Source organism: Rhamphochromis sp. 'chilingali' (assembly GCF_963969265.1).
Source record: "Rhamphochromis sp. 'chilingali' genome assembly, chromosome: 4".
In the NCBI taxonomy this organism is placed as follows: Eukaryota; Metazoa; Chordata; class Actinopteri; order Cichliformes; family Cichlidae; genus Rhamphochromis; species Rhamphochromis sp. 'chilingali'.
This window is the reverse complement of record NC_137948.1, coordinates 30,910,334-30,932,398: the sequence shown is the minus strand read 5'-3', so window position 1 is coordinate 30,932,398 and position 22,065 is coordinate 30,910,334. Positions and strand designations below refer to the sequence as shown.

Here is a 22,065-nt window from a genome sequence, read left to right as displayed (position 1 = left end):
ATACAGTGTTATTGTTAGGAAGTCTGGTGGCTTTGTCTATTCCCTGCTGATTACTAAGAACAAAAGATAACTAACACATCTTTTTCCTGTTCTGCTGTTAGAGCACGGTAAACTCATTCTGTGTTTTCCCTCACCCTTTCCCGCTGGGCGCCTGTCTGAAGTACTTCTTGGCAAACTCCAGCATGTCATATTTCGTGTCCTGCAGGGCGCTTTCATCCAGATCTCCATCAGCAAAGCCATCAACAGAGACCTTCTGAAAGGCAAAGAGTGACAGTGAAAAACAACCTGAATTCAGTTTGACAGAAAAACAAGCAATCTGTATGCGTGTGTGAGTGTCTGTGAACCTCAATTGTTTGATCTATCTCATGCGCGGCCATGGTGGATGCTACGGCGACAGCGACAGCTGATGACACAGCGAACTGTCCTGCTCCACCTCGAGGCTCCGACTTTCGGTCCAGTGGAAGTGACAGGAAGTCAGGAGGAGCGACGGGATGGACGCACTCGGCGGGGAATGCGCCGGAGCGGCCGAACACGGCGCCAAACTTCCAGCCTGATGCGCAGACAGAGCAGAGGGGTAACAAGGTGCAGGTGATGCAGGGCAAACAGCTGATTGTTCACTGTGCCTAAACAAGCTTTTGCTTTACTGCAAATCCTGATCGCTATCGGCCTTTCCTCTACCAGCAGGTCAGCTTTTCAATTAAAGTGGTCGGATCTTTATCTGCAGGCTTTGCATTCATTTACAAGATGTGATCCCCCTCCCACCTCTCTGCTGCCACACTGATAACCTGGCACAAAAGGCAGTCTCCTCTATAATTGTAGAGACATAAGGCTAACTTATCTGATATGGGGCAACCTCCAACCCTGATCCCAAACATGACATGGTGCTGCAGCAATCCTCGAAGCTAAGCGAGTGATGAAATTAATGCTGCAATATTCAATAGTTTAACCTGTCAGCTGGCTCATAGTTTCCAGAGACGCCGTTTGTTTTTTTCTTTTTCAGACTTATGTGAAAACTGGTTCAGTTTTCTGAGGAGAAGAAGCAAAGTTAGAAGCATGCAGTTGTCATTTGTCAAACCAAGATTCATCCATCAGACTACCAGATAGAGAAATAAAATTAATCAATCCACAGAATATGTTTTGACTGCTCTAGAGTCCTGAGACACTTCATCTGACAGCTGGCATTTTGCTCAGTGATGTAAAGCTTGCATGCAGCTGGACAGCCATGGAAACCTATGCCACAGTTTCCATGGCTCCATAAATACAGATTTCGTATTTATGATAATGCCAGAGGAGGTTTGGAGCTCAACCCATCAACCTGCTCTGTAAGTTTACACCAAGTTTCTGTGGTTCCTAAATGCTTCCACTTTGCAACAGTACATGTTGCAGTTGATTGGGAAATATCTATGAGTGAAGAAATGTCACCAACTGACTTGTAGCAAAGCTACCATCCTATGACAGCTCCACACCCAAATTTAGGAAACCCTTTAGAACAGGAGTGTCAAACTTAAGACCCGGAGGAAGAAATCAACAAGGACTCCAATCTCGCCCACCTGATGGCTTTGGAAATGTGAAGGAGGGTTTAAATTGTGTACTTTAAAATACAGCATTCCACTGATAAAGACCTCCCTGTGGCCATTCTTACTACACCAAAGTAATTATGTAAAAGATAAACACAAAAATGAGAGAAAACCCATTTTTTCCACTATCTACAATAGAAATCTCAGTCTGATTTTTGCAATAGACCAACAGTAAGATAAAAAGAAACAGAATTTCCTGTGAATTAATGAAAAATTTTTTGTAATTACAGGTCAGTCTGGGGATTATCGTGCTGACAGATGTCTTTTATTTACTTAATTTCTTTATCATGCAGGAAAGAAATGAGTTGAACTGTTGAACTTTCCTTCTTTTTTTGCTTATATTACGATATTTGACAGATTTAATGTGCAGTTAAACTTCTTTACAGTGACAAAAAGGGAGGTTTACTCTTAGATGAAAGTAAGCAGTATGTGGCCTATTACATAAAATGAGTTGGATATCCCTTCTGTAGACTGACCCATTCTTTCACATATTTTTGTATGGCCAGACTGCATAGCTAGGTGCATGATTTTATACTCCTGTGGCAATATGACTGAAAAAAACCTGAATTGTTAATCTTCCAATTTTGATATAGTGCTCAAAAACATCCTCAACATCCTCAAGCAGTAAACAGGGCCGGGGACCAACTCAAACGTAGTTGATGAAAAATGTTTTATGCAGCCCATAAATCAACTTAACATTAAAGGTTAATTTATGTAAAAATATAGCTTTTTATGCTACCATTTAAAGACTGTGGTTGAATGAGAGCGGTCTCAATGGCGCAGGCAGAATTCACATGAATAAAACATGAGCATGGAGTGCTATATGAGCAATTTATAAGTTCTGAATTTAAGACCCCGAAAAACAAAACCAATACGTCAGATTAAATTAGAAATATGTGCGCAAACTTCTGCTGTAGTTTGTCTTATCCACTGACTGCTTGACGTGACATTTGTGATCCCATTTCATCTTTTATGTCCTCAAGAAAACACATAAATCAATAGTTTTGGAACTGCATTGCAGTCATCCATCTGGAAAATAATTTTCTGATACAATATTGTATTTAAAGAGTGCCGCAGGCGCCGTCAACACGACTGCAGCTATTCTTCCCTGGCTTTAAAAATACCCTCACATCCCCAGGGTACACAGCGCAGCATAGGTTAGTAAATCCTTTAAAACCGTCATTTTGAATTGTCGCTTTGTTTATATTTGGGCCTCGTCCAACATCTGGGAACTCTGTGCAAAACTGATTGTTTTTTGTTATTAAAATAACAGGATTTCATAAATACCAAAGTCCTGAGTGTCTCTTTTGAGCTCCTCCAAAAACACAACCTTCTTCCTCACCACGCAGCCATAGCTGTACCCTGGAGAATGAGCAAAGGCAAATATGAGCTCATGAGTCTGCCGCAGATTCACACAGAATACAGCGTGACTTCCACACCAGTGCCTCACCTTTCTCCAGCCCATCCATAACCTGGAGCCTGATGATGTCACCTTTATGGAAACTGAGCATCGAGCGTTCATCTGTAACAAAGTTACGCTCTGCAATCACGTAGTCTGAGTCCTTGAGGGGGAAAAGGGGAAAAACACAGAAAAAAGAGCTTATTTTTGGTTTTTCTTTCTTTTTTTTTTAAACAGCTCAAATACCTGCGTATGTTTTATATGTGTAATTGTTGTTTATCTTTGTGTATCTGGACGTTGGTATAACCTACTTAAGCTGAATGTTTCAGGTGAATTGTGTGTGTGTGTGTGTGCTTTGTACCTTTTTGATCTCATTGATGAACATGTCTATGAGGTGTTTGACTTGTGGTGCCTTGGTTGAGAACAGTATGAGCTTCTCATTGGTCAGATTGAACTCCAGCATGTTCTCAGATGGGATGGTCACAAACAGGATGTCGGCATAGCTGGAAAAAAAGCGGAGTAAATATTTTAACAACAAACAACAAAAACAAAACAAAATAAAACACACTATCAGACAACAGATTGGTGAGAGCTTGGAGATACAGGACTGTCTAAAAGTCTCGAGGCAACCGTCATTTCTTCTCAATTTTTTTAGGTGGTCTGGTTCTCCAGGCTTTCTGAAGACCATTCAAAGTTTTCCTTTGAACATTGGCTGGTTTTTCCCCTCATTTTCAGTCCTTTTCAGAGGAATGTTTTTTTGCGGCCTGATATATAAAGACATAATTGATTTCTTCAGTTTCATATACAAAAAAAGAAGCCAAAGAATAAAAGAAGTGTCAGGTAAGAAACTATCGATAGCAGAAAGTCATGTCCTAATAAATAGGAAAAACTATTCACTGACAATGGAAATGGTGACAGTGGAAAGAAGAAGCCATGAAGGAAAACAGGGAGAAAAGGCTGAGGCATGGACTGAAAATCAGCAGCAGCAGCAGCAACAGGTCTAATGGAGTCCATCCATTCTCTTCCGCTTACCCTTGTTAGGGTTGCAGGGCTGCTGGAGCCTATCCCAGCTAACTTAGGGCAAGAGGCAGGATACACCCTGGACAGGTCACCAGTCTGTCGCAGTGCTAACACACAGAGACAGACAACCATTCACACTCACATTCACAACTATGCAGTTTAGAGTTACTAATTAACCTAACCCCAGTAACTGCATATCTTTGGACTGCAGGAGGAAGCAAGAGTACCGGGACTCTGGGAGAACCCACACAAACACAGAGGGAACATGCAAACTCCACAAAGAGCCCTCTTGCTGTGAGGCAACAGTGCTAATTCGTTTGAGATGGGTTAGCACCAAATTTGAAAGTTTTTGGTCATCAGTATGTATAGAGGAGATCAAATGAGAGGTACAACAGTGAGTGCCTATAGCCATCTGTAAAGTAAAGGCATAACTGGACAGAAAAGTGAAAAACTATCAGTCACGGATTGGCTTCCCCAAGGCCCAGACCTCAACAGACCTCTTTTAAGCAGTGTGGGATCATATCAGCAGAGAACAGAAGGCAACCAACATCCTAAGAAGAGCTCTGAATGTCCTTCAAGGAGCCTGGAGAACTATTCCTGAATACTTCTTAAAGACAAGATGAGAAAGGTTTCCTAAGAGAGTTCAGGCTGTGTTAACAACTAAAGGTGTTCACACCAAATACTGACTGTCAAGATTGTTAGAATTGTGCAAATGTTGCTTGTTGCATTATGTGCTGTATTTCCGTGTATGTTTGGTGTATTTGTCTGTGACATAAATCTACACAGAGACAAACAAGCACATACGTGTACGGTCTTAGGACTCGGAAGTAGTCTGGAGCTGTAGCACTGCTTTTTACAGTCTTTAGCAGTTTGATTCCACTGTGGGACACTGACAATACCTGCACCCCCGTTCCTACACTACCCTGCAGAAATGTAGACAGAAAAAATATAAAAAAGTGTTATTAAAAATGAAAATTCCCCACCGACTCAGAAATCATACTGCCCTAAGGATTCACCGCCAGGCTCACCGAGGCTGGGAAGAGTCGGGAGAAGTATATTTCCCAGGTTTCCCTGGCTGCTGTGACAACAGTTTTCTTTACGTGCTCCTCCACTGGATCCATATTCTGTCTGACACCGTGCTTAGCTGCCATTTGCACAAAAAGACACACACAAACTCATGAATGTCAAAGAGATTCAAGCATACGATCTTAAAAAATGTCTCCCGGAAGAACAGACTGACTACCAAAAAGAGCTTTCATTTTCTGCCTTTCATCCCGGGTGACGCGAACACACGCCTCTGACAAGGTGTCATTTACTATCTGGAGGACAGAGGAGAGCAGAGAAGAGGAATTGTTAGAAATTATTAAGACGAATCTTTCTATGATCTTTGCGTTATTAGTTAAACTTATTGAGCTCAAATGGGTTGGAAATTTAAAAAAGAAAGAAAAGAAAAGAAAAGTTACCTGTTTGAAAATTAGATCCAGCACCAGGGGACTGTTGAAGCTGTCTTTGGGATAAAATACCTGTGAAGGAAAGGAAATGCGGTAGGAAACGTGGTTTAATAGTGAGGAGATACAGGTCAGAATAAGTGGAATTTTTAGGATTTATATTTGTATATGTGCTCACTTCCTTCCTCAGATACAGCCTCCAGGGAACATTGGTGTAGGTGTAGTGCTCTTCATTGGTCCTCTGATGAAGCTGCGTCTGGATAGTTTGTGTCTCTACTGGAAGTTCTCGAGAGACTGCATAAAACAGGTCAGATTATGTCTGTGTTACCTCCAGTCAACACTCTTATTTATACATGAGGATAGAGATGAGACTGTGCTCAGGCAAACCTGTGCTTTAAGCTACGCAAAGAAACTTTGCATTTCACTGCCCTCCTTTCCCTGACGTCCAGAGTAATTTATTATAGTTATCTATTTTGACGTTACAAAATGCAAGCATGACACAAAAGAAAGCAGTTTAACAACTGCTTGCAATGTTAAGACACCTTAAAATCTAAAAGATCATGTGTGGATCACAGAAACACAGAGTGAGGCAAGCAAATGATCTGACAGGACTATTTATACACATTGGGCTAACTGGGAACAAGGAATAGGAGGGGAAACCAGACAAGGGTGTTTATGCTCCCCATTTCTGTTTAGCACCCTAACCTGTGCTAGTTAGCACTCCACAGTATAGGGGAGGCTAATGTGAAGGCATTGAAGTGAATCTTTATGTCTGCTATTAGTTCACTACAGAAAATAGGGAAAACTCATTCCAACATTTTGTAAACCTTTTTTTTTAACAGAAAGTCAAACGTTTCTAATAGTTCAGAATCTATGTGCCGTCAGGGTCATGTGGGGTCTCACTGCTGGCTTGCTGTGACAGTCCCATTTCACAGCTGTCAATATCCTGACCTTTAGAGAGCTATTACAGTTGTCTCAGCTATTACTTAGTGTTTACAAGCAGGTAGTGTGGGATGTCAGGAAAATTACAACTGACAGTCAAGATACAAAAGCAAGCTGTTAAATGGCAAAGTGAAGAATACTAAAAGTCTAAAAGAACATACAGATCACAGAAAAACAGGGGGAGGAGACCAATGATCTGAGAGGGATTAAGAGGAGTCAAGACTATTTATACACACTGGGTTAACTGAGAACAAGGAACAGGAGGGGAAATTAGACACAGGTGAAAACATTCAGGAAGCAGGAAAAACGCTAATGCAGGGCAGGAAAGAAACCCAAGTGTTAAGTAAAAGTGGAAAGAGAATTAATGCAGACTCTGCATTAAACAAAAGAAATTACTCAGGTGGAACCATGACATTAAGACAGAAACAAGAAAGATGGAGGAGCAGACTGGCAAACACTGAGGAAACTAAGAACACAAATAACCAACTTAAAGAACAAAATGAATCCAAATGCAAGGACATTAACTATCCATTGAGTAGGCCAAAACTTTATAATAACCAGATATCAAATTACTAGAAATCTATTTCAAATTCTCAGAGAAGCCTGGAACCATTAAAGTGGCATTTCCTAGATGAGGTCAGGAGGACAGAGAAGTAGATAAAAAGAGGCAAGGAGGCAACATAATGACCCAGTAGTACCTGAAAACTGTTAAGAGACTCTTTTCTGGGTGCTTGGCCTTAACTTTATGTAACAATAAGCATATATGTTATTTTTTTAAAACATTAACTAAACACGTGGCATAGAGGTTTGGAGGAGAAATAAAAGCTTGGGAATTTCAACCACTTTATTCATAAAGCACTTTTCCAAATACATTATGAGTTACTTTATAAAGGCAAATTTGTCACTGACTGAACCAGTTTTACAGCTTAGAGTCCCCTGGTGAAAATAAAAAACACTCAGCTTTAGACTTGATCTAGTCATCCGAGTCCTTGCTGAGAATCTGGCTGGTTGGGCAGCAGTAATAATGCTCATAACCAAGCAATAAAGCGCTTAAAATGTGAATAATAAAATCTTAAAATTAATTTCCCAAGTGAAGGGAAGCTAAAACAGGGCTCATGTGGGTTTTTCTTTTTTATTCATCATTTATAAGCCTTGAAACACAGTTTTGAACTAAAATCAGGTTCTGCAGGTTTTCTGTGAGCCAGACAATATCTTCAGCACGTAATTTCTTCTTGTAAGGTCTATTTGATCTAAACAAAACAGAACTGCTCCCTCTCCTCTTTCCTCTCATCCCAGTTGGTCATGGTCGATCCTCTTTGAGCCTGAGGATTATAGGGTCCTGAGATGACTACTGTTGTTTGGTTAAAGCTGAGATTTTTCTAACAAGGGAAAGTGATTTAGCTTCATCTGTACACAAATCAGTGTATACCTGGAGGAGGTATGGGGAGGGGACGGGCAGGCGCTCTGGTCTTTGTGCTCTTGGTGGGTTTAAACCCTGCCTCTTTCACTGCAGACGCAGAGGGTGAAGCAGCAGCAGGACGTTTGGGCTGGAGAGACACAAAAACATTTTGTTATGTGACCTTTTACAGCTGTGGTCAAAAGTTTGCATCCACACAGGGGCAGGTGATGCTCAGACCTAAGAACAAAAGCTGTTAAGTACGGTGGTGGAAGCGTCACGCTCTGGACCAGTTTTGTTGCCAGTGGGACTGGTTTGCCTTGTGTGGATTATAGAAAATAAAAAAATAAATTCAAACTAAATTAAACCAGTTGTAGTTTTTTAAGTCATTAAAGCTGCATCTGTACAATCATTCCACCTTGTAAAAAGAACAAAATAAATAAAAAAAAATTAAAAACCTTGAATTACCATGACGAGTGGATTTAAGCTTTTGACCACAACTGTATATGCTGCTTGCATTAACGTGTGTGTGTGTGTGTGTGTGTTCACCTGTGGAGCAGGAGGGTTCTCCATCTGTGGTTTGAGGATCTGTAAAGCTTCATCGCGAGGTGTTTGCGCCTTCTTAAACTTCCCTTCTGGTCTCCTAAGTACAACCACACAGTGTCAACATCACACATTACGGTGCGCAGGGTTTTTCTACTACAAATACATCAAATTGTATAATCTGCGTTTATGTTTACTGAGTGTAAACACGATCGTTCTGGTGCTGCGTGCTTAATGCAGGCGTTAACATCGGAGCCGGTGTCTGTCGGTGCTTTGTTTACAGCGTGCGCAGTTATTTCTGTGTCTGCAGACAGCATCAACTGCTGTGCTGGATTTACAAGCAAAGTTTATTGTAGGAAAATCTGATCACCGAGCTGAGAGCTGATTCCTCAACACAGAACACGTGTTTGCGCGCGTGCGTGTTTGTGTAGCCTCACCTCTTGCCAGGTGGCAGTGGGTCCGGCGGTGGTGGTGGAGAGTTGTATCTTTTAATGATTTCTTTTTAATGAAATAAAACATGTCAACAAAGGGTGGTTTCAAAGTTTTATACAATATTTCAAGAATGTCAAGAAAAAGACTCGCTTATTCACATGTGTGTGTGAACCTGTCAAAAATTGCAGTTACCTTGGATATCTTGGCTGGGGACGACATGATCTGAAGTCTGAGCTGAATACTTCACCACTTCTCCAGCAGGGGGCAGAGGAGACGTCACAACCGGGGCTGAGGCATCCGCAAAAACAGATTAGATTTCCTCTGCTCTCTTAAATGAGAGTTCTGTGAGAAGCGAACTTCTCTCTCACTCTCTTACCAAATTTCCTGACTGGTTTGTCCTTGTTCACGGGGATGCCCGGAGCTTTTCTCAGAGGGACGCTGTCCTTGGCTGACTGAGCCTGAAAAAGCCACATAGACACACACACAGAGAGAAAACAGAGAGTTTGCACTCAAGATTCTGCAGATGTTCAATGTAGTCATCTGCAATTTTGCCGGAGAAGTCAGTTTGGGAGCAAAGAAAAAAGAAGCTGACAGTGTTTTTGGTGCAGATAAACCTGTGGATAGTCTGCACCTGTGCATAATGTTTTTGGGGGACGTTTTTGTGGTTGATTTGTAACATTAAAAGATAGACATGCCAGAGTTCTGACATGAAGGAAGGTCTAAAATGAAAGGTATAAAACTGGTGGATCAAAGGACAATACAGTCAATGCACAGGGTGACATTTTTCCCTCTCAGATAACTATTTTCCCTTTGACCACTACAAACATGAGGATTTATAATAATGTAAGAGGAAAAGTCATATAGACGCTGAAACAACTTTACATATCTCACTGTACAAATCAAAGCTGCCATCCCAGAAATTTATGAGCTCGGAGGGAAAAAAAAGGGATGACCCGAGGATCTCATCACTTGACATGAACTTAGCGAATGTAGCGGAGACAGAGGGAGATATTCTATTCAGTTTGGTCTTTGAATGCCGCTGATGGATGGCTCTTAACTAGTGAGCTGAAATTTCGCACTGATGGAATGTGCCTCAATCCAATTTAACTGCTTCGCCCATAACCTGTCTGAAATTTTCTCCTCAGAATACTTAATACACGGCACTTTACTCAGCAACGTGTGCCAGGGAAATAAAGATGGGCAAACTGTGAGAGTAAATGTTTGGAGGTAGGGATTCTGGGCATCACATCAAAGGGAAGATGAGACTGGCAACTAAATTTGTAATTTGCAACCAAAAAAACAAAACCAAAACAGTAACCAAGGCGGACACCGAATTTCACCTTATTTTGTCTTTTATACCATATAATACGTCTGCGTCTGTGCATAAAGAAACGAATAAGGAAGAAACGTTTCGTCACTCATCCAAGTTCAGTCACAGCTGATTGTTCTCACCTTATAAAGAGATCTGTGTTTTCAGGGTGCTGTGCATTGTGTTTGTGAATCTGTTTATCTCTTTAATGAATTAGTGAGTTTTTAGCTGAGAGTTACGGAGGATTGCAGACCCAGAGTAACCTCCACGAGTAAAACTAAGATATCAGAACCAAAGAAAAGTTGCAGCCGCCTCCGCAGCAGCTGTAGTCGCACAACTGCTTCACCCTCATTTGTCTGAACATTTGAGAGTCACTTTCAGATGCGCTTGATTTCGATTGGCTGATTAGGCATAGAAATTAGTATGTTTACTATTGCAGATCTTTGGTTGATGCATTTATGTGTTTTGGTTTTTATATTTGTTGTTTTTTTTGAACCAGCTGCTGCTTATTATCCTGACAACACATATCTTCTTTGTATTTCAAATAAACTGCTTCTCCTGGATAATGTCTCCTGTTGCTTTAAGTTCACGGCAGCCTCTTTTATACACTCGCAGTGCTGGAATATTACGCAACGTGTCAGTGCGAACTGTTTCCTCACATGTCTCGGAGTTACTGACCTGTGCTGCTGGGTTAGCTTTGTCAGTTTTTGTGGAGGCTGGCTCAGGGTTAGGGTTGGCAGGGGAGGCCTGAGGCTGAGTCTGGGGACCGGCAGGAGGCCGAGCCTGAGGCTGTGACGGAGCCTGAGCAGAGAGAGGATGGGGGCGAGGCGGGATGTCTGCTGCAGCAAAGGGAGTTGGGGTGAAGTTGGCGTAGGGGCTCGGTGGCATGTTTGCATACGGGCTTGGCGGTATGGCAGCATACGGGCTCGTGGGGGCATAAGGGCTCAGAGGGTGATGGAACAGAGGACTCATGGGAGGGCTCGTGATCGGGGAGGTGGGCGGACTCGACACCGGGCTGCCGACCATAGCCATGGCTTGCATAGTCATCTGTTGGGCCTGAGAAACAAGAACATGACACATTACATTGGTAGCAGAGAGCAGTGGGATAGATAAACAGATGCGGATCCAAAACCGAGGCGCACCATGATGACGGCCTGCTGGTTCACAATCGCCTGCTGCTGCTGGGACAAAACAGCCTGCTGGGCATCTGGAGGAAAAACACAGTAAACAGGATGGAAAATCATGTTTGATGAGTCCCCCCCATCATCATCATTCGTTATACAAACCAGGTGTTACAGGTGCCACTGCAGCAACAGGAGGCGACATCACACCTCCCACAGGAAGTACTCGCACAGCTGTGAACACAAACACACACAGCCATCCAGTTTCTGTCAGATGTTAAGTGTGTTTGTTTTATTTCACACGCTAATCATCTGTCAGGACTGTGGAGTGCGAAGGAGTAAATATTTAGCATGTGTGTCCATGTCTGTGACTGACCTCCAGGTGGAGGCGGTGGGCCCGTGGGTGCTCCTTGTTGATGCCAACCACCACCAACTCCCCCAGCTCCCTTCATCCGGCTGGATAGTCCTCCAGCTGATTCTACTTCCTGTGAGGATACACAAGCAGACTTTAAAACCACAGGCTGTATATAAAAGATGAATATAATCACCGTGAGGTCAAGCACCAAAGAGTCAAAGTCATTTTTGCTCTAAATGTATTAAGAAACACTTGAAATACTTCGAATTTGGATTAATCGCTCAATCACACCTGTTGTCACTGATTTTCGGTCCAGCTCTTGTGTAATTTGTATAATTTGGCAAACCAAAGGCATTTTCTCTGCTTCCATGGCTTTTTCCACAGCCATACTTCCACTCAGACCATTTCTAATGAGGTTTCAGCAAAGTTCAGCTTCCTCAAATTTTTTAAGGACACACTGCACACAGTGCTGAGGTAAAGATTTTCAGCTAACAGCTGATGCACAAATACCATTTGATCCCATTCAAACTCTTATATTTGTCATTTTTCATAGATACAAAATAAGAAAATGGAACAAGTGCCTAAAGGTACAATTTAAAAGTAGCTTAACAAAAAAATAATTCCTCTGAAAATGTCAGGTTCAAGGTCGAAACTGATTTTTTTTTCTTTTTTTAAAGCAGCCAATCTTCAAAGAAAAACTCTGAAAGGCCTTCAGAAAGCCTGGAGAACTGTCCATTTTAAAAATCACAAGAAGGTCAGGCTGCTTGTAAGCAAATGTAGAGAAAAGAGGGATAGCTCAAAACTTTTGCACAGAACTCTCTATGTATATTTGTATGTGTGTATATATTTAAATATATATACAATATATGTATGTATCTGTGTGTCTGCTTGTTGAAACAGCATTTGTGCTTACAGTATCTTAGAGCGAGTGACTGTCTGCTGTGTGATCAGAGGAATCTCCCTCTTCAGTGTGCAACCGTTCCATCAGAAATCAGCCACTGACCCATAAATCCTCAGGTGTGTGTGCGTTTGTAGGCCATGTCTCATTAAAAAATAAGCCCTTCATTTGCCAGAGTGTCAGTCCCTCGTAAGCAGATCCCCTGGGTGGGAAATCATCGTGGCGATCTGGTGGCTGTGACAGTTACGGTAACTGGGTAACGGAATAGGTTGCTGGCCGGGAGAGGTCTGTAGAACACATCTGATACATGCTAATTCCTGTCAGCCACATCCGATAGCACGACTAACATTCACCACATCGGCGTCCAGAGGACTGGCCGGCCGACAAAGTCACGCATTCACTGCAACACTGCCCTGACAAAAGGCTTTAACTCAGTCTTCAGATATTCTCTGCAATCACACATTTTAGATGAAGAATAAGTGTTTTTACTGCTGTAAGAAAACAATTTTCAAGTGAAAAAAGCTTTTATCTGGCACAACCAGGCTAAAAAACATAAATCACCAGACACACTTTACTAAATATCCTCCTTTCTAGAAACATGCCCTAATTCCCAGTCACAGTTTTGCTGTAATTAACTTGGAGCTCACAGTTTGTGACAAAGACGCTCAGGCTTTTGCTATTAGGGCCTCACATTATGATATTCACTCTCTACCAAACTCCCACTGAGTCTCGTGTCCTTTTAAATGTTCTCAGTCTCTCGATGACGCCTGTTGAGAAGGTGATGTAAAACAATTATTGTTCTTCTTTAATTAGACTTTGCTCTCTTTAATGACTTTTGTCCTTACTCTCATTTTATGCACCATCCAGTTATGTTTTGTATTATATTTTTACTATTATTGGTGGAAAAACTGTGGAAAAAATGGCTGCAAAATTACAAAAAGGTTTATTGGATCAAACACTAGACTTTCTGAACATCTCAGACCTGCACGTCCATAGGACAGACCTGAAATTGGGTGCTTCTATTGGAAATTGCTCTCAGAGGTATATTCACAACTGTCTGTATGCTAGTGGCAAAAGTGCTCTCTATATGCATTGTACATCTAACTGACTTTTACCCAGTATACAGCTCATTCCTTGAAGGCACACTCCATGCCCACTTTCTAAAAATAGAGCTCTACAGAGATTTACAGTGACTGACAGTAAGTGGTTGATGGAGGAGTCTGCTCGCATGCGCAAGTGTTTCAGAGTGAATGAATTATGTAACTTACTCCAGCTCCGTCAGACAGCACAGGGTCAAACAGGCTGTCAAGATAACGATCCATCCCTCTGTGAGGCTCCAGGTCTGAGAGAGGGGAGAGGACTTTGAAGTCTGCTCCAGTCACAATCAATATGTGCACACATATGTTTGGTGTAGTGACGTACCTTGGCTGATTGCATCCGAGCTAGACATGGCTGTAGATATGACATCATCGTTCGTGTTAAAGCCACCCCCCAACAGGCTTCTGTGGCACAATAAGAAAGAAAAGGCTGTTTAAAACTGGTGGCGACACCTTTACAGACTTTTAAAATGTCCTTTAAAGTTGTTTAAAGGTTTACTAACATGCAAACAATTAGTTATGTACACATCCAACAGTTCCAAGCAACTTTCATGTCTGTGTTTTTCTGGGAAGCTCCATTTTTGGTCTTTACCAACTGTCTTCAGCTAATAAAAGCTCAGCTTTGTGAACCAATGAGTCACTATTTGTGCTACTGCATTTTTATCTGGTGCCGAGCAGGGAGTGTGCAGTTGCTTTTAAGCAGGGGGCAACCTCTGCGATTGGAAAATGAAGCCAAAGAATTGGTGTTTGAGGCTGGATTCAAAAGTGAAAGTCAGTCCCCAGAGACTCACATGCCAGAATATCCAAATTCACAGCAGAAATCGACATGTTTCACCCTGGAACAAAAACCTGTTCTGGTCTCCATAGCAAATTTCTCAGTTCGTGACAAATGTTCAGTCTTCTTATTCATCTATTTAATTGCATTAATGATAGGTGGATACCAACCCAGAGAGCCATAACCAATAGCTACCTGCTAAGCTTCTCTGACAACGATCTGACAAAGAATACACTTTGAAGTCTGGGTGAGATTTAGCATTTTATTTGTATGCTACACAGTATTAATTAGCAAATATCTGTGTTTTTCAGATGCACTTTGCTAGCCAAGCTTGCAAACATTAGCTGATTATGCAGCATTCTAATCACTCAAGTGTCCCACTTCCAGCTTAAATAAAAGTAAGACAGCGACAGACAAAATGCTAAAATCTAACTTTTAAAACGTGGCTTCACAAATGAATCCCTGATGTCCTCATCCTGGCAACTTCCATCTTTTATATACAGTCTGCAGCTTAAGGAGTTTGTTGTTTGTTTGTTTTTTTACTTCTTCTTTTTTTGCTGAGAACAGCTACAAACAATATTTACTGTTGTTTCTAACTGAATCACTCAGTTTGCAGGTACAGACAAAGGAAAGCATAATTTATAACTATACTAACCTTAAGCATCTTAAGTTAAAATACCTCTGAGGCTGGAAACTTTTTGTATATTATTTCATCATACTGACATTTCAGAGATGTATCAGGTCAAGGTGGAGTTGTTTTTAAATCATCATGTATGCTTAGGTATTTGGGTTTAGTGGTTGTTAAATGATAAATATCTGGGGTTGTGACATCAATAACAGGGCAAGAATGAAGAAAATCTAAATTTGCAGTAAATAAATCTATATTAACCTTGTTGATGTGTCCCTTAATGTTAGCCTTTTGTGAAATATTTAAAGAAAATTCCAGTGGGAAATTATTTAAAATCCTGCAACAATGGATCCAAAGAGCCTTGGTACATTTTTAAATGGAATTTGTGCTACCAGTGGAAAGTTGAATATTTCCAGCAGGCCTGAAGTTGTATCTCAAAAGTATCTCAAGGTTATGAGTAAGTACAGCACCAGAGAAAATGCAATGTGTGTGTGTGTGTGTGTGTGTGTGTGTGTGTGTGTGTGTGTGTGTGTGTGTGGGTGTGTGTGTGTCTTACATGCTGGCATTGGCCCGCACTCTGGCTGGTTCCTGTGCAGAGATGATGAAGTAGCTGCTGTGTTTGGGGAAGTCAGCAGGAAGTTCCAGATCTGACATCAGGTCCAGAACGTAGTCTGAGCCCTCTAGCTCCACCCACTGAGCCGGCTCTTTCAGCAGCACCGACCATCCTCGACGGCCCTCCACCACACCCCTAGACACACATACACACACAGAGGCACACAATACAAGACTGTAATCTGTTCACTTGTCATCAGCTTTTCTCTTTTCAGCATTTCTACATTACCCAGTGAATTTTGTGCAAAGATGCTACCTGTGTTGTAAGATGTCTTTGGCCATCTCTTCTCCTGTTGTCCATGAGTGCAGTGGACACAGAAAGGACACACCTGAAGAACAAATGTCCCAGAGTGAATAAAATGAACTGCTACATGCTGTGTTTGTCTTCATTCTCCCTTCTGTATTGCTTAAACAAACTTCTCAGCGCCCTCACTGGTGTGTTTGGGAAGATTCCCACAGACACCAGTACAGCAAACAGGCACAAACAAGACCAGTGAACCAGAGCGAGTATCAGGTGTTGTCTAATCCTCAGCGGACTTGCCACGAGGCTCGAGGACAGATTGGCTGAATGACAGGTGGAAATGAGAGAGAGAGACAGCTACCGCTGTCATGCTGGAGAGTGCACACATTGACAGGGCTCAGGGGGAAATAAAGACAGTCGAGCTACAGGGAGTCAAATTGTACCAAATGACCAGTTCAATAGGTTCAATAATAAGACCACAACTCCTCCCATACAGATATAAATGTGGCCAATCTCACATTTTAGATGGTCTCCCGCTAATTTTAGATTACTCCGAGGCTTCAACTTTAATTTATCTTTGGAGAAAAGGACAAAATCGTTTGTCAAACACTGTGGGTGGTGAGCGATGATTGTGTCGGTGTGAATAATGGCAGTGAATAATCTCCCTTGGACATCTCAGGACATTACAGAAAGATTTAGTTTTCACAGACCGATCCTGGGTAATAAATTCACAGTGCAATGCCTGCTGAATGTGGGAAAAAAATAGGACCATTCTCCTACATCATGCTCCTGACATGATACTTGACACCATCTAGTCTCAGTAAAGACTGAGACATGAGTCATTTTAACCTGGTTTTTGCCCTTTTCCCATCTTCTTTTACAAATAGGTAAAAAAAACAAACCCGCTTCCAAAGAGCAATAGAAGAGCAGCATCCTCACTGAAAGTGAACCAGAGGTACACAAGGAGGTGATCCTGAAAATGGAGATCCTCCAACTTTATATCAGGTAAGGTAACCTTTGATTGGCTCTCATAGTTATTATGTGTGTACATGTTGCACAGTGTTGCTGCACCAGATTAAGAGCATTCAGTCAAAAAGGCAAAGGGTAGTTAAAAAAATTTATAAATGCAATTTTTTCAACATCCTTTTTATCATCTCCCTTTTTGCTTCTTAGCAAGTTTTACAAAACGACAAATGATTTGAAAATAGGATTGAGCTTAACTAAATTCAAAGAAAGTGAATATGCTGACTACAAATATAGCTGGTAGACCCAGGCTCCGGCTCAGGGGCACTTTGACACATCTCTAAAAATATAAACAAACAAAGCAAAAAAAAAAAAAAAAAAAAAATTATATATATATATATATATATATATATATATATATATATATATATATATATATATGCTTGCATTCTCTTTCATAAAGGTTTTCATTGTGTGTTGTTCATTTTCTCACCATCGAAACAGTGCACATGCAGAACCGTGTGAGCTTTCTTGCGATTGGCGGTCCACTCCAGTAGGCAGGGTGGGTACGTCCTGACATACTCTGGCCCGACACTGAGCCTCTGCAGGGCCTGAAGCAGACGGTGCTGGCACACACAGTCATAGCCCTCCGGCCCATAGTCAGACACAAACCTGCAAAACAACAACAAGCATGAACAAACACAAGTATCAGCACAACCACAGCAAAAATATACCAAGGAGCAAAATACTTCAAAAGAACATATTAATTTAGAGCATAAAGATCAATAAACTGTTGCTAATAGTGATGGATGGTTTATATGTTGCAGGCTCACGTCTTACTTCAGCAGGTACTTTGCAAGCCTCTGAGAGGGCAGGAAGGCAGAAAGGCAGGAAGAAAGCAGGAGCCAGCCGCGCTCTGAATTTAGGATGTTAGGATTCCTCCACACCTAGTGGTACAAAAGACAGCAATGAAGTAAATTAAGAAAATATTTAATTAGTAATATAGTTTATTAGTAGACACAAAAAGTGGTTCTTACTTGATTTGCCACCTGAACCAGAATCTCATCTCTGAGGCTGGGATTGGCCAGTCCTCTTTGGATGATGTAGTTCCCAAACAGATTCTCCTGAGCCCCGTTCAAGTTTGGGTCACCCATGAACCTAAGTATCTATTAAAGGCACGGGTAGTTGGTAGTTAAGACATGCATAAGTAAAACTCAAGCCCCCAAATTTATAGGTTTGGTCAAAAAAGGTTTTACTGATTTTGAACAGTTGATGTCCAATTAAACTGATGGTTAAATCAACACAGATACAGTTAGAACCACAAGTGTTTGGACCAGGACAGATACTAAATCAAGCAACTAAGATGTGATGGAAGTGCAGACTTTGAGCTTTAATTAAGTGGTTTCATATAAATATTAAATGAACTATTTAGGAACTACAGCTATGTTTATGCATATTTCCCTCAATTTATATAGTTTTATTTTTAAAACACCAAAAACTGAATGTAAAGCACCTCAAGGTGCTTTACATTGTAAGGTAAAGACACTACAATAATAGAGAGAAAACACCTGCAATCAAACGACGCCCTATAAGCAAGCACTTGGTGACAGCGGGAAGGAAAAACTCGCTTTTAACAGAAAGAAACCTCCAGCAGAATACCATGACCGGTTTGGGGTGAGGGGAGGAAGACAGGACAAAAGAGACACTTTGGAAGAGAGCTAGAGATTAATAATAACTAATTAATAATAACAGAGTGGTGTGAAAACACACTGTGAGTGAAAAGAGGTAAGTGAAGAAGAAACAGTCAGTACTTGATGGGAAGCCATGAAGGAGCCTAGACCTATTGCTGCATAACTAAGGGCGGATTTAAGGTCACCTGATCCAGCCCCAACTATAAGCTCCATAAAAAAGGAAAGCTTCAGCAGCTGCTTGATGCTTGCTTGTTTGTGGGTCCCTTTGCATTCAGTTTTGCCTTCACTAACTGCAAAGCATACTCAGCTGGGTTGAGATCGGGTGACTGACTTTGGTCACTGAATAATATTTTCTACTTTCTTCGCCTGGACAAACTCTTGGGTTCCTTTAGGTCACTATCCTTTTTCACTGTGAAGCACTGTCCAATCAGTTTTGCAGCTTTTGGCTGAGTCTGAGCAGAGAGTGTAGCCCTGCACACTTCAATATTCATCCTGCTGCTTCTATCCGCAGTCACAACATCAATAAATACCAGTGACCCAGTTCAGCTGGCAGCCATACATACATGCCCATGCTGTAACATTGTCCCCCCATGTTTGACAGATAATGTGATATGCTTTGGATGGTGAGCTGTCTCTCTCCTTCTCCATACTTTTCTCTTCCCATCACTCTGGTGCGGGTTGATTTGGCCACTCCTAAAGTTTTTGCTACCTCTCTGACAGCTTCCTTCCCTTGCATGTCTTGGGACCTCGTATTGAGAGCTGAAGAGCCAGCAAATGCACCTTCAGCCACAGATCTTTTATCTGCCTAAGCTTTAATGAAATAACAAGAGACCCGGCTTCACCTGGTCACCTGCTTGTTTGAATGTTTGATTTATAATTCACCGAAGTGTCATGCAGAGGCGACATTACAAGAAAAAAAAAAGTATCATTTTCCAAAGACCTGTGGACTTAACTGTAGCTGAGGGATTTTTAAAGTGCCAAAAACTGGAGGACACATTCATTTGATTGCTTTTCATTTCCTGACATTAGATTTGACCTTTCAGCACCGCAAGGTTTTCATTTACACTGTAGATACCAGAGTTACCCAGCAACAACTGAATGCAACTATACCAGAAGGAAAACGTTGAGGGCTCCGTGTTTTAGCTCCTCATCCATTCGAATCAGGGAATTCTCCAGCGGGGCAGTCACCATCCCAAACAACGGCTCCTATAAACACACACACACTCAGCCTGAGAAATAATATATCCAGTTACCATTTACAACCCTCATATAAATGAGTCCTGTGACGCTTCCCATTTATTTAAACCAGTCACAAAAATTTACATGCATTTCCTGAGTGCTTGTACTTTTCCTGTTGTAAGGGACATGAAGCTGTTTAGACAGTGATGTTGTGCAGACCTGCTTCCTCTGTGGTGACAAAAAGCAAGTCCTCTTGATGTAAATAATTACATTTTATGACAACCACTTGGTTTAATGTTACAGTAAAAGGTTTATGGTTCAGCAAGTGGCAGCAGTAGCATGTTTAGGGTTACAGAAAGTCTACATGCGATAAATGTAAGTCAGTGTAATGTCCTCTAACACGATCTGAACATAACTGTGCGTGTATCTTCATTATTACCCTAAACATAGCCCGGATGTAGTGTGTCATGAGGTAGTTGTTGATGTCCAGGGGCAGGGTCAACTGGGGGTCAACCTGAACCTTTGGAGCCTGAACGACAGCCAAGCAGTCAGAATGCAGCTCCTCACCACCTGCACGACACACGCATACAAACAAAAGCAGCAGGCCGTGTGTGAGCACAGAAATACGACAGCAAATATTCTCGAGGCCACCTGCAAACAAGATGGAACACATCTTCTGATGGAGGTTTTTTATAGCACTGTCTTCATATCAGCAAGTGTTATATATGAGTGTGTGTGTGTGTACCTGAAGCAGCCTGTAGCAGGGCGGCCAGCTCAGCGGGAATGGGCAATGTTGTCACATTCACCACTTCTCGATTGATGCGATCCTGCACACGTTGCAAACACACACACACACTCAAACATTTATACACGTACACGAAATCTTCTTCTTTTACTCAAAATGCGGCCCTCCTCCCTTTGACGTATTCTCCCTACGTCCTCCCTGTCTCACCTCCTCCGCCTTCCTTGCAGGCTCCACCACTGTCTGACAGAAACACAACAGCATCATACTTGACACGCTGGTTCATTTTTTATTTGTTCGCTTGTTTTTAGAAATATGTAAAAGTGTCCAGCAGTTTATTCAAACCGTGTGCGCCTACCCTCATGTAACGCTGGCGATTGACGATGAGCAGCACGACGGAGCGTAACCTGATTAGGTACTTCCTCCTCAGAGCAAAGTTTTTCCTGTTCAGGGAAAGGATTAACCATGAAGGATTTGAAAAGAAGCAAACAGAGAGCAGAGAAAACACTGATTTAATGTTCAGTACATAGAGTCATGGTAAAATCACTGACATATCAGATTTTAAAATTTGGAAGTTTTATGTTTTAGGACGTTATAAAAACAATCACGTCATCAGTAGGTCTTAAAATGACAAAAATATGATCTCAGATGAGCAAACAAATGTGACATATTACACTGTCGTGCGTTTATTTGACAAAAACTAAAGCAAAATGCAGCAGCAGTGTGTGTAAAACTAAGATCACCCTTACTGCTTCCATAGGAATTGAGAGGGTAAGTAGCAGCTGGGTGCTGTTAATCAAATTGATCATCAGCGAATGTGAGCATCTGTTGTGCTTTTGCACGTTTCTGCTGTGGAGCACTCAGGTGTGAGAGATTGATAAAGTCATACAGAAAATGATTACTGTATGTAAATGTCTAAATGTGGTTTTAGACACTATTAAGTCATGGGCTGCACTTAGTTTCTCACACACTGCTTCTGCATTTTGCTTTAATTTTTGTAAAAAAAAAAGGAAAATAATGACAAAGTTTAATATGTAATCCACTTTTGTTGATGTCAGGTTGCATTTACCTAATTTTAAAACCTGCTAAGTAGTTGGTATCATTTTTATTATGTCCTTTCTTTTTATCATGACTGTATGTAAATAAAGAAATGAATAAAATTGCCATGTTTTTGTTCAAAAGTCTGACATCTTACTCTAACAAGAATTAATGCTGCAACCAGTGTAACAAGATTTAATGTATCATTTCCCCAAATTCATCAGAGGGAGACCGGCCGCTGCTGAACTATAATTAATGTCTTGAAATGTCTGACCTTGAGTTTTAGTGCTTTTTTATTGATTTTTTTACACAGTAGAACAAAATGTAAATTGGAACATCTATGGACTTTGGTGGGCCGGCAGCGAATCAGACATCTATCACCTTTGATGGATAAGTACAGCCTGAATCCTCTGGCCTTGTCTCCTCACATCAAGGACAAAGAAGCAGGTTGTCTGAGATAAGGTTTGACCTGTTTGACTCTGTGAAACCAAACCCTAAAGCCTAAATTGCCAAGTGCAGGACTGAAACTCCAGACTAAACAGGGCAACATGTTGGCTGCTGAAGAAAGCCGAGGCTCAGTCGACTTCCAGGAAAAGACCGATGATACTGATAGTGTTCGGCTTTAAGATTTTTAGAATAGAGAAATAAGATTGTGACTA

At 41.5% G+C, this 22,065-nt stretch overlaps 1 protein-coding gene across 1 annotated transcript in view; it reads right to left on the bottom strand.

Annotated features, from left to right (window-relative positions):
• The window catches only part of myo15ab (myosin XVAb), a 54,427-nt gene that overhangs the window by 7,539 nt on the left and 24,823 nt on the right, over window positions 1–22,065 (bottom strand). The window contains exons 31-61 of the mRNA XM_080879306.1: window positions 20,727–20,811; window positions 20,579–20,611; window positions 20,372–20,453; window positions 20,066–20,196; window positions 19,558–19,653; window positions 17,794–17,922; window positions 17,597–17,703; window positions 17,250–17,428; window positions 15,809–15,881; window positions 15,497–15,688; window positions 13,863–13,942; window positions 13,709–13,782; window positions 11,564–11,672; window positions 11,353–11,421; window positions 11,209–11,273; window positions 10,745–11,122; window positions 9,134–9,215; window positions 8,950–9,045; window positions 8,763–8,823; window positions 8,332–8,425; window positions 7,816–7,933; window positions 5,623–5,738; window positions 5,460–5,519; window positions 5,240–5,315; window positions 5,025–5,140; window positions 4,801–4,919; window positions 3,338–3,479; window positions 3,028–3,139; window positions 2,865–2,939; window positions 345–550; window positions 135–253 (exon numbers count right to left, since the gene is read on the bottom strand). Of these exons, the coding sequence (XP_080735432.1) occupies window positions 135–253; window positions 345–550; window positions 2,865–2,939; window positions 3,028–3,139; window positions 3,338–3,479; window positions 4,801–4,919; window positions 5,025–5,140; window positions 5,240–5,315; window positions 5,460–5,519; window positions 5,623–5,738; window positions 7,816–7,933; window positions 8,332–8,425; window positions 8,763–8,823; window positions 8,950–9,045; window positions 9,134–9,215; window positions 10,745–11,122; window positions 11,209–11,273; window positions 11,353–11,421; window positions 11,564–11,672; window positions 13,709–13,782; window positions 13,863–13,942; window positions 15,497–15,688; window positions 15,809–15,881; window positions 17,250–17,428; window positions 17,597–17,703; window positions 17,794–17,922; window positions 19,558–19,653; window positions 20,066–20,196; window positions 20,372–20,453; window positions 20,579–20,611; window positions 20,727–20,811 (3,474 nt within the window). The remainder of the gene's footprint in view (window positions 1–134; window positions 254–344; window positions 551–2,864; window positions 2,940–3,027; window positions 3,140–3,337; window positions 3,480–4,800; window positions 4,920–5,024; window positions 5,141–5,239; window positions 5,316–5,459; window positions 5,520–5,622; window positions 5,739–7,815; window positions 7,934–8,331; window positions 8,426–8,762; window positions 8,824–8,949; window positions 9,046–9,133; window positions 9,216–10,744; window positions 11,123–11,208; window positions 11,274–11,352; window positions 11,422–11,563; window positions 11,673–13,708; window positions 13,783–13,862; window positions 13,943–15,496; window positions 15,689–15,808; window positions 15,882–17,249; window positions 17,429–17,596; window positions 17,704–17,793; window positions 17,923–19,557; window positions 19,654–20,065; window positions 20,197–20,371; window positions 20,454–20,578; window positions 20,612–20,726; window positions 20,812–22,065) is intronic.